The 18,801-nt window shown below is 46.0% G+C and overlaps 2 protein-coding genes across 4 annotated transcripts in view; one reads left to right on the plus strand and one right to left on the minus strand.

Annotated features, from left to right (window-relative positions):
* Nucleotides 1-3,892, plus strand: part of ADCY5 (adenylate cyclase 5) — a 143,276-nt gene extending 139,384 nt beyond the window's left edge. Inside the window, exons 19-21 of the mRNA XM_047099619.1 lie at nucleotides 665-869; nucleotides 1,826-1,950; nucleotides 3,764-3,892. Coding sequence (XP_046955575.1) covers nucleotides 665-869; nucleotides 1,826-1,950; nucleotides 3,764-3,892 — 459 coding nt within the window. The remainder of the gene's footprint in view (nucleotides 1-664; nucleotides 870-1,825; nucleotides 1,951-3,763) is intronic.
* Nucleotides 3,893-13,526: 9,634 nt separating this feature from the next.
* The window catches only part of SEC22A (SEC22 homolog A, vesicle trafficking protein), a 77,948-nt gene continuing 72,673 nt past the window's right edge, over nucleotides 13,527-18,801 (minus strand). For all 3 annotated transcript variants that reach the window (XM_047099232.1, XM_047099234.1, XM_047099233.1), the window contains exon 7: nucleotides 13,527-17,529. In XM_047099232.1, the coding sequence (XP_046955188.1) occupies nucleotides 17,329-17,529 (201 nt within the window). In that variant the 3' untranslated portion in view covers nucleotides 13,527-17,328. The remainder of the gene's footprint in view (nucleotides 17,530-18,801) is intronic.

Here is an 18,801-nt window from a genome sequence, read left to right on the forward strand (position 1 = left end):
AAAGACGCAAAGCCCGGAATAGCAGAGGTGGAAACACAAACGTGTCTTATTTACTACACCCTCGCCAAGCACCTAGTGTGTGCCAGGTACTGGGGGTTCTGTGCCCAATAGGGCATTTCGACCCTGGGAGCCCCCTGAGTGGTGAGGGTGAGAAGGTCAACCCCAGCGGGAATACAGAGCCTTGGGAGGAGGAAGAGGAGGATGGAACTGGGAACGGTCTGTGCTGGAAACAGCCCATGAGGCTCCTGGGGCAGAGCGTAGCTGGAATTGACTGAAGTTGGGTCTGGGCAGGCTTTTGACAGACAATGGAGATAGAAGGTGGGTGTCTCGTTGGACAAAGATGAGGTGGTGTCCCTGGGAGGGATGGGGATATGAGCCAGGGAAGGGAGGAGATGGCCACCAGCCCCTGTTGGGGGCAAGAGACGCTGAGGTGACTAGTGGGCTGGCCTGGGGCTCTTGGTGCAGGGCAGACAGTGACTCACGGTGACCACACATGGGTAAGTATGGGAGGAGGCCTGCTCTGTTGGCCTCACACTGAGCTGGTGTGGAGCTGGGCCTCCTGTGTGAACAGGGAGGACATGAGGGGCCATGCTGTTGCCCTTCCCCCATAGACTTCAGTGCCCCAGCCTTGGTGGTAACCCAGGTTTGGCCTCCTTCCATCTAGATCATCAGCGAGGATCGGTTCAGGCAGCTGGAAAAGATCAAGACCATTGGCAGCACCTACATGGCTGCCTCAGGCCTCAATGACTCTACATATGACAAGGTGGGCAAGACCCACATCAAAGCCCTGGCTGACTTTGCCATGAAGCTCATGGACCAAATGAAGTACATCAATGAGCACTCCTTCAACAACTTCCAGATGAAGATCGGTGAGCTTGCCTTCTGGCCAGTCCAGCCTGGGAAGAGCAGGTCGGGTAAAAAGCTGCAGGGCCTTGACAGGACTGGAGAGGAGGGTCGTGGAGGGAAGGGTCTTAAGGACTGATGGTGTTTCTATTTGGGAGCTTCTGCTATGTTTGCAGTCCTACTTCACACACAACAGGGAGGTTTAATGTGGCCCCATGTGAGAGAGGAGGGGGAGCGCCCAGGGGCTTGGAAACACAGCAGAAAATGTCTAGACAGTGTCAGTTAAGCCAGGTGTGTTGGGTAAGGTTCTTGCTTGAAGAGGAGGGAGGACATTTGAGGTGGGGAGCCAGCATGGCAAAGGCTGAGGGGCAGGGTGATCGGGGTTGGCGTGCCTAGGACCGGGAAGGTGGACAGATGAGAGCAGAAGTGCCAGGAGGGAGATGGCAGCCTTGCTTCCTGGAGCTGGGTCACGGTGGCCTCCCTGCCTGAGCTCAGACGCCCAGGGGAGGATCACCTGGACAGAGAAGACACTGTGGGTTAGGAGCAAGGTACTAAGAATGAAAATGGTTGTGCCCCTGAAAGAAACAGGAGTGATGAGGAAGAAAAGGATGAGTTCTGGTACGTGTGGTTAGAATGAACTGAAAACTGAAATGCCACCAACAGGGATGATTAAGGACAGGCAGTGGGATGCTGCAGTGAGTCACTGGATCCTTGAAGAGGGTAGTCCTGGTGATGGACTTGCAGGAGCTGAGACCTGATTGGGGGCGAGGACACAGGAACAGTGCTGTGGGAACAGACCCCATGGTCTGGGTTGGCAAGCATTTCGTGGGAACTGCAGGGTAAAGCACGGTCTCGGGCCTGGAGGACACTGGCGGTCTTCAGACTGAGTCCAGAGGAACTTGCTGAGTGTCAAGGGAGGAATGATAGTGTGGTGAGCACTGGTCTGAGCCCTGATGACATTGCTGACTTCTGTCCCCTGCAGGGCTCAATATTGGCCCCGTGGTGGCTGGGGTGATCGGGGCTCGCAAGCCTCAGTACGACATCTGGGGCAATACGGTGAACGTGGCCAGCCGCATGGACAGCACCGGTGTGCCTGACCGCATCCAGGTGAGTGCCGGAGCATCCACCACCCAGCTCACCCCCATGGGGGCCTCTGCCTGATACTCCAGGTCCCTAGTGCAAGCTGCCCACAGTCCCCAGTCAGAATTTCTGCAGCCAATTTTGAAGGTAGCTGGCACTGTCTCGGGAGCTTGGAGATCATTGTGTTTCAGGCCCTCAGGACCTTGGACAGATCTTCACTCCTGTGCAAAGCCCTCTACTGGCCACAGAAGGAATTGGGGGAGTAAAGGCGGGAGCCACTGCTGATGCTAAACCAGGAGGGCTAATGCCACGACCCAGGCATACAAGGGGACACCAAGATGGTTGCAGGGAGCAAGGTCTTGCCAGTTGGAGCCCACAGCACTCAGGGCCTGGTGCAATAGAACCAGGGAAGGCCAGTGATCCCTGGGATGGTGCTCCCACCACCCTAGTTGCCAAGGGGCCTGGCCAGAGACCCAGAGACTTTTTCTCCTCTCTTCATCCTGTGCAAGCTGGCTCTTGCAATTCCCAGGCCTCTCTTCAACTGCTTTTGCTTTTCTTAGACTGCCCTTAATTCCTTCTGCTCCCGTCTGACAACAGTGAGGTCCTGGATTGGGCTGTATTCCTGTACCTCTGAACCCCCAGGGCCCCCATAAGTCCTGCCATAAGTGGGCAGGTCACTTAGCCTCCCTGATCTGTTTTCCCAAGCTTGAACTCTGCTCTCTCCATGGCCCTTTGCTCACACTGACACTGCTTAAATGTCCCTTAAATCCTCTCTTCTGTGGGACCTCTGAACAAAGGGTCAGCCCAAGCACGGCCCTGGCCTGATAGGTGCTGTTGGAGGAACCTGGCCAAATGGCTTTCTCTCCCTGTGCCAAAGGGAGAAGGGACAACAAGATGGCAGCTGGGGAGAAAGGAATGTGTGCTTGCAGAGTGTCCGACCCCACCCACAGACAGGTGTGAGGGACTCTGTCAGCAGCCACACAACGGCCCGGCACCTCACCTTTGCATAGGGCTTTCCCATTCGTGGAATACACGTGATAACCCAGTAGGGTCACCTTCTAGCAGCCCATCTAGAGATTTCTGGCCCCTTCTTCCCTGGCCTGACAGCCAGGCAGGGCCAGGATCCTCAGCAGAGGTTTTGTGGGGTGGCTGGCGGGGCGTGTGGGCTGTACTCAGATGGCTTTTGGGTCACTTCATGAAGCATTCATCTGTATTGCTGCTCACATCAGCCCTACAATAGTGCAGTGATTACTGAAGCCACTGGTGAGTTCCCCTCTTTGTTCCAAAAGCTAAAGCAGAGGTGGGCACTAGGATACAGAACTGAATCCACACTCTGCCATTTGTTAGCTATGTAGCCTCAGGCAAGTGATTTAGGTTTCCTGAGGCTGAGATAACAGTATTTACCTCATAGATTCAGTGAGAGAAACAGTGGCTCTCCATCTGTGGTGTGAAAAACCAATTTCCAGGAACATCGCTGATCTGTCCTGGAGCGAGACTTGGGTGGACACGCTGGGCCCATGCTTGGTATCAGTGGGGCAGTGTCAGAATGCTGTGGATGCCCTAAGCAGTTCTGCTCAGCTTCTGCACCTCTCTCATTGCGGACAATGACAGGCAGTTCAGGGACCACAGGCCACCCTGCCTGGCACAAAGTAGGTGCTGTCATCCTTCTTGTTTCAAACAGGCAAGTCTAGGGGCGAGCAGCTGTCAGTCCCCAAGAGTCCCTGCCAGGGAGGTGCCACCCACCCTTGTGTGTTGGGGACAGTCGGACAGAGCTGCCTGACAACAGGCTCACGGCTTGGCTCAACAATGGCCTATCCACTCCCCTTCTTTGCCTCCTCAGGTCACCACAGACATGTACCAGGTGCTGGCTGCCAACACATACCAGCTGGAGTGCAGGGGTGTGGTCAAGGTCAAGGGCAAAGGAGAGATGATGACCTACTTCCTCAACGGTGGGCCCCCGCTCAGTTAGCAGCTGCCAGCCAGTGATGCCAGGCAGCCTGGCCTCCAGAGAAACGGAAATGGCTTCTTTGTATGCCGGAGGGGGGGCAGGTGGAAGCCTGCGCTCTAGCCCACGTGGCTGCGCCGGTGAGATTCTCCACTTTGACTCCAGAAGCAGCTTCTGCCTTTGTGGGCAGGCCGCAGCCTCCGTCCCAGGCCCCAGGGTGCCAGCGTCCTGCGAGCACCAAGCTGACCAAAGATGTTTCCTCCGTAGAAGACTCCGCTAGGCGCGATCCGAATCCCGAGTTTTCTAACGGATGCTGCTGCGCAGGTGGAAAGGAGCTGCTGAGTGCTTACGGTGTGTGGCAGCCGAGTGTGCAACGACAGAGCTGAGGGGGAGGCCTCAGCCTCGGGTGGGTGGGTCGGTCGGCGGCCCAACTCTGGCCCAGGGTAACCCAGCGGCCCCAGGGGTCCACTTCCCTGTGTGAGCCTTTAAACCCCTGACAGAGGCCACGGCCCCTGCCCCATGGAGGGGCTTGCTGGCAGGAGTGCTGGCTCTGGAGGGACTGCGGCCTTCTCCGCAGCCCTCCTCCTCACCTACACAGGTGGACAACGCCTCTTGGAGGGGAACAGAACAAATTGTGAGGGGGAGGCGAGAAGACGCGAGGCAAGGAGGGGTGGTTCTGAGAAAAAGAAAATATTTATTAAATAAAACAACTTTCTGTGCCCTTCTTTAGACTATGCTAGTTGTATGCGTATAAGAGACCCACAAGCAAACAAAGATGCCACTGGTGGTTGGGGGGAGGGCAAGGATCCCAACTTGTCTTTTTTGTATTTTTTATTTTGTATTATTGAAAACCTTGGAGATCTAACAAATATACCAAATTCTATATTTTGTAAACTATATTAGAAAACAGCTGTGCACAGCGTTTGTACTGTACGTGTGTCAGCGTATGTACTGGTGTAGATGTGTGTGTGTTTATGCCGTGGAACTGGTCACATGCAGGATGCCTGTTGCCCTCACTTCACTTCAGATTAGGCAGTTTTGGGTTTTCCCAGGTCCAACCAGAGCAGTGAGCGTGTCCTTTTGGGGTGCCCTACAGTCAGATTAAATGGGAAGGTGCATGCGTACATTACCCCATCTCTCTAACACATCACTTCCCCTAAGTAAAATGCAAATGGATAATAAAACAAAAACTGCCTTCCCATCTCAGGCTCAGGTGGAACCAAGGGAAGCAGCCTCAGCCTGCAACAGACAGCACGGCCCCTGTCCCCTCTTCTCCCTGAGATGCCAACTATTTGCTGCCTGCAGAGAGGCAGCCGTGAGTGCTCAGGGATGGCCGCAGGTGCTCAGGTGGCAGGGAGGGGGCGGGCAGTGGTGGTGGAAAGCCTTACCTGCCTACCTTTCTCAGTTGGCTACCGTGCAGGTGGCTCGCCCAGAGACAGTGCCTCAGACTTGGGGGTAATGTGCAGCCCTCGGGTTCAGGGAGGGTGGTGGCTTTGCTCTTCATCTGCAGACCAGAGAAAAGGATAGAGCCTAGCTAGCTTCAGCGTCCAAAGGGCAAAGCTAGCAGAAATTTTGTTTTGTCTGGTTTTTGGTTTTTTGGGAGGTGGAAGTGAAATATATTGGAAAAAATTATATTTGTTATATCCTCTGAGGGTATAAAATGGAAATGGGCTTAAAACTGAAAAATGATATATTATCATAGGGATATATTCAAACAGAATCCTTGGGTCCTGTGCCCACATCTTTTTGTTGCTTCTCAGGGCAGAATTATTCTCACCTCTAACACGAGCTTGAAGGAGGTAGGGTGGCAGCTATATGCCAACTGCAAAATGTTATTTTGATCCCCATCTGCACCACCTCTCACTGGACACTAGCACCGGCCTCCCCTTTTTTCTTCAGTATATGTGCTGCCGAAGCGAGCTCCCCTTTCCACACACCATCTCTCACCCCAATTTGAACACAGCTCTGAGAAGCAAAGTTTACGGACCTAAAACTGCCAGCTCAAGTCTGTCCATGCTTCTGCTGCTCTGTCCTTTGAGTTCTGCATTGCCCCTCTTGCATCTGTTGGGGGGACTGGCTTTCTCCATGGTGGCATTCTCAAGTCCCTGGCCCCTCCATAGCACCCACCAGTGGTGCTAGGTTTTAATTTTGCTTCCAACCTGAGTAACATGTGCGTGCTGAGTTCCTCCGGTGGTTCCCCCCATTGGTTACGGTCTCCTTGGCCTCTCGGGGGCCCATCCCTCCTATCCCAGCAGTGACTGGCGACACCATGCAGTGCTAGCTCTTCATTCCCTCCAAGGGTGTGCACTCTTTTTATTCCTGCTCTTGCAAAAACAGATAGGATTATGATTTCCCATGGAAATTGAAAAGTCTATTTAAATAATTTATTAAACACTTTCACTGGTAATGTGTCCTGGTCTGATTTGTGGCTTGGGCCAAGGGCCTGGTTCCAGTCTGAAGAACAGTGCCCTCGGCCCTTGCTGGGGCACTGGGCAGGGAGCCCCAGAGGGCAGAGACCTACCTTGAGTGGGGAACAGCACGCTGCTACGGGGAGAATGTCGGCGAAGGCCTGCAGTCATTGTGGCAGTCAGGTGAGACAGCATTGGTGACCTTGGCGAGTGTTAGTTCACTGGGCTGAGGAGCAGGTTCCAGAGTGCAGCGGGCTGAGGAATGAGGAGGTGAGAGACACCAGGAGTGAAGGGACAAGGGATTTAGGATGGGACCAGAAAAGATGCAGGGTTGAGGGGAAGAGGATTTAAAACAAGTGGGCCCAACTCATTTCTATGCTAAGGGAAAGAAAGTTGAAAATACAAGAACACAGATCGAAAGGACCCAAGTAGCAGGGAGGACAGGGAGATGCAGGCTGAAAGTGTACTGATTGGACTTGGGCAGCTAATAACCGTGGCTACCATTTACTGGACACTATGTGCCAGACACAGGGATAAGCATCACACAAACTTCATCTCATTTAATCCTCCTGGCCACCACATTTCACTGATGAAGAGATACAGAGAGGTTGAGTTACTTGCCTAAACTCCTACAACTGGTAATTAAGAGAGAAGAGATTCAGAGCAGGCCTGTCTGCTAAGCTCATACAGGTAGCTTCATGCATGCCCCAGGACTCCTCTTACCTCGAGAGGAAAGGAAAGGTGGCAGAAAGGCAGTTCCTGTGGGCCGCACCCATCAAATGCAGGGCTACATTTGGGCTCAGGAAATAAAACCAGAGGGATCTGGTCAAGTGAAAACGAAGGAGCCAGTGAAAAAGACTTCACTGGGTTTATTTCAACAATGGCCACATGGAGACATAGCCATGGCAGTCCTGGTCATAGGCAGGTCCCCTGCTCCAAAGAATTGAATAGCATTAGCAATCCCACTGTCCATGGTAAAGGATGCAATGGTATAGAGCTCATGTTTAACTCTGAGAACTTTTCAGGCTAGGGTACATCAATTAGAAAAGGAAACCAAATGAAAAGGCCAAGCTTTAGGCTGACTGGTCTAAGTGAGGGCAAGTCCTCAGGCAGGTCCATGGCACCGGATGCGCATGCATGCACACCCAACACGCAGGACAGCAAAGGAATGCAACTCATAACCTTCATAAGCCCTTCCCATTCCCATCTCCATTGAACTAATTCCAGAGAACGTATCTGTTTCTCCCTTATAGATTTATACTTTTGTGCAAAAGCATATCCAAACTTAGAATGTTAATTAGCAAAACTTATTAGTAAAGACACATGTGTGGTGAGTTTTGAACACCGCTTTAACATCCGTTGACAGTGTGCCCGCAGAAGGCAGTATATTATGGGGGCCTGGCAGGCTCAGTCGGTTAAACATCCAACTTCAGCCCAGGTCATCATCTCACAGTTCCGGAATTCCAGCCCTGCATCAGGCTGTCTGCACTCAGCAGAGTCCGCTTCAGATCCTCTGTCCTCCTCTCTCTCTCTGCCCCTTCCCCCTCCCCCCACACTTGTTCTCTGTGAAAATAAATAAACTTAAAAAAAAAAATCCACTGACAGCAAAGACCATTAAAACCAAGACCAGACTTCAGCCAACATGCTGATGATCTGATTTGGGGGTGGGGGTGGGGGAGGGAGATTAGCAATGTTTATGGGAAGGCACAGTGAAGCTTGGTGCACTGAGGGAGCTGAAGCTACATACTCACCAGATAGTCCTGTTACTTTAAGACTTTCAAAAACACAAATACATTTACAGAACTTTTCCAAAAGCAGATTATCACCTGAGTGTCATACAGTTAAATGATGCCCAGAGCTATAGTTTTTACATGATAAAATGTGCCTATTTTCCATAATGTTGCAAGCTGGCCATGAGTGGCTAATTAGCAGAAAGCAAGCCTCCAGAGCTTGGGAAAGATGCTGAATCCGTATCATTTCAGGACAGGAAAGCATTCTTGGGCGCTGGGATGCACAATGCTCAGAAGTAGCGCTGAGCAGATTCTCACTACCAACTGAACAACAGAGCAGCAGTGGCAGGGACACACACTATGAAAACTCCCCACTTTTGAATTTGTCTAAATCAAGATAACTCCTCACTGAAGAGAACAAATGATGTACAGGTTGTCTCTAGAAGGAAGGGACTGTAAGTCTGGGCCATGCTGGCCATGGCAAGTATCCCCTAGCACAGGGGTCAGGAGGAGAGCTGGAGGGCTTGTGTTTTCTATGGAGGAGGTACAGAGAGGGCACGGCAGACCAGAGAATACCATGCCCTCCACACCCTGCCTTTGGATGAACTTAATCCAAAGTGTATAAAGAGCTTTCCTATACATTTTCTCACTTGTGCTTCCTCCCTGGCCCAGGAGGCAGTGGGAGAAAGACCTGGTGCATGTCCTGAGGCTGCTCTGATCCTCAAGGATAAAAGCTGTGGCACTTCTGTGCCCACAGGCACTTCTGTCCAGTGCACTGATCTGGCTGGGTCCTGATGATCTTGCAGGGATACAGGGCTTGCCACTTCTCAAGGTTGACAGCAGGTGAAATGAGGTCCGCTTCCTATAAGTACTATAGCTTTTCTTGGCCACTCAGATTTTCACAAAAGCCCTTTAGTGTTTTTTTTTTTTTTTTCCTGTCTTGGAACAAAAAATATAGTATTTGCTGTCCTCTTCTTGCCTATCTTTCCTTCCCACCTGCAGTGTCATTGCTTCTCAAGACAGACACCAGAACAAAGCCAAGTCAGGCCACTGGAATGGCTGACCTCCAAGGTTCCTTTCTCCTCTAGAATTCTCAGATTCTAAATATTTGTGAGACCTTGTCCAATATTCATGTGCCAGACCACAAATATGACACAAACATAAACACAATCAACACAATCCTAACACAATCCTAACACAATCAACACAATCCTAACACAATCAAGTTAGGATTTTAAGATTTTAAAGCCAAAGGCAGACAAATAGATGAAAGCATCCCATCAAGGGGGATCTTTGGGAAGACCACCTTCAAACCAAAGTTGCAACAGCCTCTGCTCTGTCCTCCTTCAGACACCATGCCAGCAGAAGTAGCAGCAGCCATACGCATCGGCAGTGTGGCCAGAGTCCTTTCCTACCAAGGGCCCTGATCCATACAGTGCTGAGGGCCAGGTGATCAGTCTCGGTTCACAGACCCAGCAGAAGGTCCAGAAGATGGGATGAAGGTGAAACACAAGAAGGAAGAGGATTGTCTAGGGCTGAGGGTAAAGTAGGCACCCTGTCCCAACTAGCTTGCTAGCTTTAAACCTCACCCACGCATCTGTTTCTAGTGAACAGAACTGAGCCACCCCCTCACTTGGTGAGCGCATATTCATCCCCAAGGTCCCTTGCCTACTGCTGGTCTATTAGGACTGTGAATTAAAGAATTCTCATTGGAATCCATTAGGGGCCTCATCACTTTTTCTCCCCCTCAGCCAATTTCTAATTTAGACCTGCCTGGAATCTCTGGTTTGTCAGCATCTTTATTTTCCAATTTTGCAAAATTTGCTTCTGTGCTTTGACTTTGTCAGTTAGCTAGAGTGGCACTTCCTGGTTCATGTGGGATTTTTTTGGGGGGTGGGGAGCAGAGGAGGCATTTTGTATCAGACTAATCCTTTAAGACCCGTGTTGCATTTGCACTTTTTAAGAGTGCCCTAAGCATCACATCCCCAGCACCTATATGCTATTTCTTTATTATGGTTTAGAGGCTGCTGGCTGCATCCTGCCACCCCTTGCTTCCCATCAATGCACAGACCTCACGCACACGCACACTCATGGAGGCCCCTACAAAGTGGTGGGCACGAGGGTGGCCACCATTCAAGAGTACCCACTAGATCAGAGCATTCAAAGCAAACAATGATGGGGCCACAGTGCTAGGGCCACATTGGACAACATGACGCTCCCAGAGGCACCTTCCCCTTTTGACAGCACTCCAGTACCTGGGAGACTGTGGGGTCCTGGAAAGCACAGTCTACCATTTCTAGACTGTGTGACAACAAACTGATCCTAGTCACTTACCTCAGATGGATATTGTTAGGTTCACATAACCTTCTATACCGAAAGCACCTGATGTACAGCAGCACTTGGCAAGCATGTGTCTCCATTCCCTTCTCCTGTCCTTGAATGCATCCCTACTGCCCTGCCCAGAGATCTGCATAGAAGAGCTTGCCAGGGCAGGCAACATGCCTGCTAGACATTTCAACAGGATCCTCTCTTAGCTGCCGATCTCTGAAAAACTTTGTACAATGACTTATATTTAGGGGCATTTGCAACATAAAAGACTTATTACCTTGAAAGTAATAGCAACACCAACAGGACGGACCACAACAAGACATACCGTGCTGTCCTAGCACTCAATGTGCCAGGTGCTGTTCTAAGTACTCTCTATATATGGACTCATTTAATACAGCAACACTTTGCCCAAGGTACTATTACCCCCATTTTACAGACGAGGAAATGGAGGCAGAGAGGTTATGTGACTTGCTGAGGTCACAATGCCAGTAGAAGAGAGCCAGAGAATCTGAGTCCAAGTTCATAATCACTATTCAATATTGTAAATAGTTATGTTCTATTTTTTTTGTTTAGTGTTTTCAGATATAAGAATCACTTAAAGCAGAATTTCCATAAAATTACTTTATATCAGAGAACCAATCTGTCCTTCAATTAGAAAAAGTAAATGTTTGTAACAAATGAATCACCAGTGAAGCTTTAACATTCTATATTAAGAATCATTAGACTTAATACAAAGATCAGACTGTATAGCTCTTGCCCTAAAACCTAAGGCTCATTTAAGTTTCACCATACCCCTTGCATCCACATGTCCCCATGTCACTGTTCTACATACAGGAATTTCAGGAAACCATTTTGCTCAGTCTTGGATAGCCACATTGCAGAAGTTAGCACTGACCAATCCCTTTTATTAAAAAGGTAATGCAGAGGGGTGCCTGGCTGGCTCAGTCCATAGAGCATGTGACTCTTGATCTCAAGGCCATGAGTTCGAGCCCCATGTTGGGTACAGAGATTACTTATATAAAACTTTTAAAATGTAGATTACTTGGATATACATTCCAACATATATTCCTTATGTATTTCAACATATTTCCATGTTGTCTAGCTTAATATTACATGGTCCTAAGAGCATGCATGAGTTCTGAGTAAGACTGATCTGGACTGAAATCTTGGTGCCACCAAGATTGGTGGCAAGATTGACTGAGGTTAAGTGACTTAACCTCTTTAGGCCTCGGGCACTCCGTCTATAAAAAGAAAGCTTACAGAAAGGCTTTCTGTAAGGATGACATCCTTACTGTACACAGTACCGTTTCCCTCCATGTCAGCTTTGTCTGTTCTCACTGCTGCTAGAACAGTAAAGGCCCAGTGGTTGTCAGTAACATACAAGGAGTATTCTTTCTGAGATTCTGCGGCACAGAAAAATGAACACCAACTTTTGAATCACTTAAGCCTGAATCTCAGGTTTGAATGTAAGTCTGTTTCCTCAAGCGAATATGAGATAGTGCCTCCCATCCCCCAGGCTGCCCTAAGGATTAACCATGTAGGAGGACCTAGCCCTGGCCCACAAAAGGTGCTAAGAATTCTTATCATTAGTCCCAGGCACTGGAAGAATTCCAAGTAGAAGGCCAAATATTGTTGGCAAGGTCATGGAGAGCCGAAGCCTCACAGAAAAGCACTGGCACTAAGGAGGCAAACAATGAAGGCAGAGCTGCAGAGGGCCGCCAGGACCAAATGGGAAACAAAAGTTTGGAGTCCTGTTTCCTACTCTCAGATGGAGCCTGAATATGCTTCCGTTCAGTGACACTTGCACTGCTGTGCTGTGGGATGCAGGGAAAAGGGGCAAATATGAACTGTGGGTGAGGTGGGGCTGAAAATACCGTTTGTTACCAAGGAAATAGCAGGAACAATTCATAAGGCTACGGTATGGATTTCAGGAACTCTTTGAGAATTAAGCCTGTTCTATCCTGGAGTTTCCTACAGCCTCCAATTGTGCTAAGACTACTTATTATATACGGGCACTGCCAATGCAAAAGAAAACATGTACACACATGTCAACTGCACTCCCTGTTCACAAGCAAGGAGGATACAAGCCACGTGGCTTCCAACCACTGAGTGCATTCAACAGTATGTTCAACACTGTGACTTCATCTTGTGAAATTGAGTAACCCAGAAAACTTGGCCACTCAAAGAAGATGTTACAAGAGTGGCAGCCACAGACACTGCTTCTCTTTGAAAAGTTCACCGCTCAGAAATATGAGCTGAAATATGCTAAAATAAGCCAGCATTCAACAGCAGTCTCAGAACATTGATGAAGATGATCAGACATTTCTAACCCTAACTGATAAGACTAGAAGAGGTAAATTCTCAGCCAACACAGCCTTTACACACAAGCTGGTTCATAACCCTTGGAGTTGAAGGTGTTTAACTTTTTTTTTTTTTAATTTTTTTTTTTCAACGTTTTTATTTATTTTTGGGACAGAGAGAGACAGAGCATGAGCGGGGGAGGGGCAGAGAGAGAGGGAGACACAGAATCGGAAACAGGCTCCAGGCTCCGAGCCATCAGCCCAGAGCCCGACGCGGGGCTCGAACTCACGGACCGCGAGATCGTGACCTGGCTGAAGTCGGACGCTTAACCGACTGCGCCACCCAGGCGCCCCGAAGGTGTTTAACTTTTAAGTAGCATATTACTAAAGCCAATCAAAACAAAAAAATCAGGTTGATTTTACTACAGCACTTCCTTAGAGATGATAAAGTAGGAAAATACAAAGGCTTGACCACAGTCAAAGATGGCAGCCCTGAAGAATTACCTGTAATTTGTGGTAAAGGCTAAGTGTTCAATTTGATCTGAATGGTGGCTGCCTTTGAAATACACTTGATACTTGAACAATACAAGTTTCAGCTGTGTGGGGCCATTTACACGTGGACTTTAAGTAGGCTGCATGCCCAACACCGAGCCCAATGCAGGGCTTGAACTCACAGCCCTGAGATCAAGCTGAGTAGAGATCAAGAGTTGGAACCTCAACCAACTGAGCCACCCAGGCACTCTGACATGTGGACTTTTTTAGAATTACAGTACTATAAATGTATTTTCTCTTCCTTATGATCTTAAGATTTTTACTATAAAAATACAGTATATAATACATAGAACATATAAAATATGTGTTAATTGACTGCTTATGTTATCAGTAAGGCTTCTGATCAGCTGTAGGCTAATTAGAAAAGTAGTTACACATGGATTTTTGACTGCACTGGGGAGGGGTTGGTGCCCCTAACCCCTGCTTTATTCAAGGTCAAGTGCAATTTATTTGTTGTTTTACTATATACTTCATGACAGCTCTTTTAAAATAAACTAAAAGTCTGTTAAAATAACATCACAAGTGTGCACACACACGCACACGCACACACATTTTGCTGTGTCTCTTGGAAATCCAACAGCTCAGAGTGGGGCTCCATAGGTTACTTAGTAAGACTTTGGGAATAAAGCCAAGCAACTCCCATTTTGGTGGGTGGCTAAACTCAACAGGAAGCACTTATGTGACATGGAGGTTAAAGCTCATATGAAAAACCTGGTCTGTGGAGCCTTGACAAATCCGGACACTGCCTAACAGAAATGTAACCAGTCATTTCTCCAGACTAGATTCCACTGTGAAAAAGACCACATTTAATACAAAATAAATGTGCTAATACAGGGGCAGCACATTAACTTTATATGAATTATAAAATGACAGAATTAGGTAAAGGTCTATGTCGCTAGGCATTTGTCTCAAATGGATTTTCAAGCTTTAACACGTACCTATTTTTAGCTTAGGAGAAGAATTCTTCCTCATGCCAACAAAATCCTCTATTAACCACACCGAAACTCCTTAAATGAACACCTCTGAAAGCTGGTAACAAGTCAAGGATCAAGGCACAATCATTAATATGCAAGCGGCTAAAACCATTGAGGATTTTGTTCATTTTAGCATTTCACAGGACTCCCAAGCGTGAACCTCTTTACCAAAATCCCTCAGGAAGATGTCTTCCCTGAGGAACTGGTATACTCTTACAGACAGAGCTAGCCACGGGAAACTTGTTTCCCTCCTAGCCATGATTTCCAGGAAGTTCAAAAGTCAAATTTCACACTTGGTAACAGCAACATGTTCACCTTTCATTTTCACTGATCTTGTGTTTCTTCCTTTCTGTTCATAGTTACTGCTGTTGTATTTGTCTTATTTTGGTATAGGGTGCTTCAACTGTTTTTGGGAAATGGGCTAGGTATAAATACATTTCAAATACAGACCAAGCAAATATCGTAAGCAAATATTGTAATTACTTTTAGAACACCTTAATAAAAAAGCAGTATTTCAGAGTCACCTTAATACACACCTATATTTGACACTAGCAGGCCTGAGCTCATTAAGTTCCCAATTCCCTGATTTTACCAAGAACAGATCTATTTCCTGAGTGCAACCCTAGTTATCTTCATCAGTCCCCACTCTGGGGAGGCAGGGCCCCAAGGCTAAGGGATTAGGAGTTGTATGTGCTTAGCTCTGTAACCCTACATAAGTCATTAACATCTGATTACCTCAGTTTCCTCCTTCATAACAAGAGGACAACTAATTCTCAGCCTCCATGACAAAACTCATTATGATTAGGTAAATGCGGAACTGCTCTTAGAAGTAACAGTGCGGTATTACTATCATACACATTAGAAGCCTAATGAGTTTAAAAACGTTATACTCACGGTAAAAATTTTTCATTCCAAATTCACAGTTTCTTTGGCAACAACACGAAAGGGCATAGAAGTTATATAAACACTCAGCGACGCAGATACCAAATAATGAAAAAAAAAAGCATTTCTATACATAAAACATTATTTATACCTGTTTTCAGTTTTTACATTAATATATATGTAAACATCCCATTATCCAAAAATAGAAAAAAACAAAACAAAAGCAAAAAAACAAATTAAACAGCTGGTGAGTTTTCAAGTGTCTTTGCTGACTGATCCAAAACACCAAACACCATAATTCAATAATTCAATGATAAAGGAAAACCAAAGTGAACCAAACTGGTAAGAGAGCTATTAAGTATCAATATATAGCAAAATCACAATTAACCAGAATGCTCCAACTTCTTGGTTAATTGGCTATTTACAAGAGAACTCCTCTTGTTTTAACAGTTAGTTCAGAAAAATCTTTCCACACTGAACCACTTCACTCTCCTGGCTCAAAAGTACAAAATGCCAAACAGTTTTATTTTGATGAGTCAGGATCATGTGGTATATCTTGGGGCAGCTCTCAGAATATATATAATTTCTCTGCAGTTTTGTTAGAGGCAGAAAACTGAAGTGAACTGGAGTTTCCGGTTTTAAATAAATCCCTGACATTACAAGCTTATTGTCTTCCTTTTGCCTCATTCTCCTAAAAAGGGAGTGCAGCAAAAAGTTCTAGCTAGCAAGATTTTACAGTTAGTTGCAGGCATGCCTACATATACAGGTTCAAACAAACATGGTAGTTCAACGACTTTACCCCTCCGGACTATTTCTTCTGCTTAATAAATATGCCCAGTAACATGAGTTATATGTAATGGGTCCACTGTTTTCTGGATATCAAATTTTAAATTCGTATTCCTTAAGTATTCCTTGTTTGGAATCTTTTCTCTAAAAACAAAAGAAAATCATTAATGAAGGTAACTTGCAAAACCAGTAGAGATGTAGATTTTTGCTAATGGAATCAAATTGTGCTTCCTATATTATTAATTCATAACCTCTTGAACAATCTTTATAATGTTATGAAAAAACAAACGAGTTCTCTAAGAAATTAGGTGCAGAACTCCTCAAAGCCATAAAATAATAAGAGTTGCTGGGAGAAGTTACCTTCTGATTCTCTTAGAACAAGTTCGGTGTTCCGGACCCACACCGTTGGTAGCACACAGGAGGATTTTAGGTGGTATACAACACAGAGCTAAATAATGCAGAATCACAGTGAGAATGTCATTCCCTTTACAATTCTCTTTCATTCTTCTCATAATCCCACAGAGAGAGCCCCATTTTGGTGCTGGGTAACATCTCTCTCACTGCAACACACAGCAGGCTTCTTGGATTCAACACCTTAGCAGACATTAGTATCTAGTTAGAATTTAATAACATTTCTTGTTTTAATTTTATTTTGTTGTTACCCTTTATTCATGGTAAATTGATGCCGGTTTTCCTCTTGGAGTAGAGATTAGTTTGTTTTTACAATATTTTAAAATTTAAAGATAGTATTAAGAAATAATACTTATATATAATACTTAAGTGATTGAAGTTTGGGAAACAATGGTTATAATTTAACAAACCACATTTTTAAAAAGTGATTTCAAAAGAAACTACAAACATGGTCTAGAAAGGAAACATAGGTTACTGTGTTTTCAGTACTTGTGATGTTCGAAAGATGCGCTTATAACAGCTTTCTCGTACATCAAGTGATTTCCAGAGTTTAGATTCAGGCAAAAATATAAGACGAAAAGAACCAATTCCACACCATCCTAGACTTCATAAACTCATGGTACCTTAAATGTGCAAATAATCTGATATTTAGCAAGTTGTTTTAAATATAAACTTTGTGGCATCTTTTTATTTGGGCTATACTCATGCCTCATAAAGGCGAACCCAGGTCATAGAGTTCCCACTCGGTCCTCAGAGCATGTACCACATACATTTTTGATTGAACTCTTCAGAAGGATTCAGGACTGCTGGCCAAGTCTTCCAATGGCATCTGACTGTTCTTCCACTGTCATGGCCCTGGAGAGAGAAGTCTCTTCCTCTGAATAATAATCTCACGGCTAATATGAAGTTTGCCTAACAGGTACTATATGCTCCCAGGCATGCCATGCTGACTTGAAACAAAAAGGATAGCTGGAGAAAAAGAAAGCAGAGCTTCTTGATTGTGGTGAACAGTTTCTTCATCACAGTGGCAGTTAAATATACTCCCTCCTTTTTCCCCAGAAGCCAAGGCAGTATGTCTGAAGGATGGTGTCAGACATCATAATCAGGAGCCTTGCCCTGGGCTTGCCTTAGCCAGATCTGTAGTGTAACAAACGCTCCCACGGTCACGTGAAAGAAAAGCTGCCAGAGGTTGCGCAGTTCATAGAGATACATGTTGCACAGACAGATTAAACCAAAAGTCAAAAAAGATTTGACATTCCGCCAGCCGGTGTAGTAGACAAGTAAATAACACTGTTCAAAATATAAAATGAAAGATGATTAGGGTTACAAGAAAAGAAACAGATGCTTCTACTATAAAATATTAACAGGCCAGAGAGTAAAATATGAGGGGATTTTTCATCTACAGATAAGATAATGTAACATCTTTAAGACATTCGCTGTGAAAGCTGTACAGCTTGAAAAGAAAACAGATTTTTCCTTTTATGTTTTTCATTTGTCAAAAGATACAACATTTTATATCACATGTAAAATGGAGTTACAAGTGGATAACTCCCTTGCAAACAGCCTGAACACATTCCTCAAGGGGACAGGCAACTCTGAAGCATTCTCAAGGTCTAAGGGGATTCCATCTCTCATGGTCATCCCAGAAAAGTACAAAAAACTCAACCAAACTATAGCAAAATGGACTCTAATATAACCTGAATCTGCATATTAATGAAATCAACAAATACTTACTGATCCCCCATTAAGTGCAAGGAACTAAGCAAGGTAGAGGATCTGAGTGAACGCTTGAGCTAGAATTCATTCAACAGATGCTTATTGAGGTCCTGCTACAAGTTAGGCATTGTTCTCTAGTTTCAAGTAACCAAATGAAGCCCTTGCTCACATGGAGCTTACATTCTAGTGTAGAAAGAAAGATTATATATATATAAGAGATTAGATAGAGGATATAAAATATCAAATAGTTATGCCTTAAAATAAAAGACTGAAAAGGGGACAGAGCATATGATGATTGCTATTTTCGAAAATATAGTAAAGAAACTACTCTCCCAACCCCCAAATCCAGGTATTCACCTTTTCCTGCTTTATTTTTCTCCACAATGTAACTATAAACACACTTTAAAAATATGCTTGTTTTGTTTGTTATCTATATTCATGAGAGGAGAGATTTTTTTTTTTAATTTTTTTTTTCAACGTTTATTTATTTTTGGGACAGAGAGAGACAGAGCATGAACGGGGGAGGGGCAGAGAGAGAGGGAGACACAGAATCGGAAACAGGCTCCAGGCTCTGAGCCATCAGCCCAGAGCCCGATGCGGGGCTCGAACTCACGGACCGCGAGATCGTGACCTGGCTGAAGTCGGACGCTTAACCGACTGCGCCACCCAGGCGCCCCGAGAGGAGAGATTTTTGATTGTCTTGTTCACTCATTTATCTCCAGTGCCCAGAACAGTGCCTGGCACATAGTAATTGCTCAATAAAAATCTGACTGAATAAACTGTTTTCTAGACGAGATCTAAAATTCACAATCTGTTAAATATAGAATCATATGTGATTACAAAGTC

Source organism: Lynx rufus, unplaced genomic scaffold, assembly GCF_022079265.1.
Source record: "Lynx rufus isolate CCGP_SWC_20201006 ecotype Redwood Valley unplaced genomic scaffold, mLynRuf1.p SCAF_5, whole genome shotgun sequence".
In the NCBI taxonomy this organism is placed as follows: domain Eukaryota; kingdom Metazoa; phylum Chordata; class Mammalia; order Carnivora; family Felidae; genus Lynx; species Lynx rufus.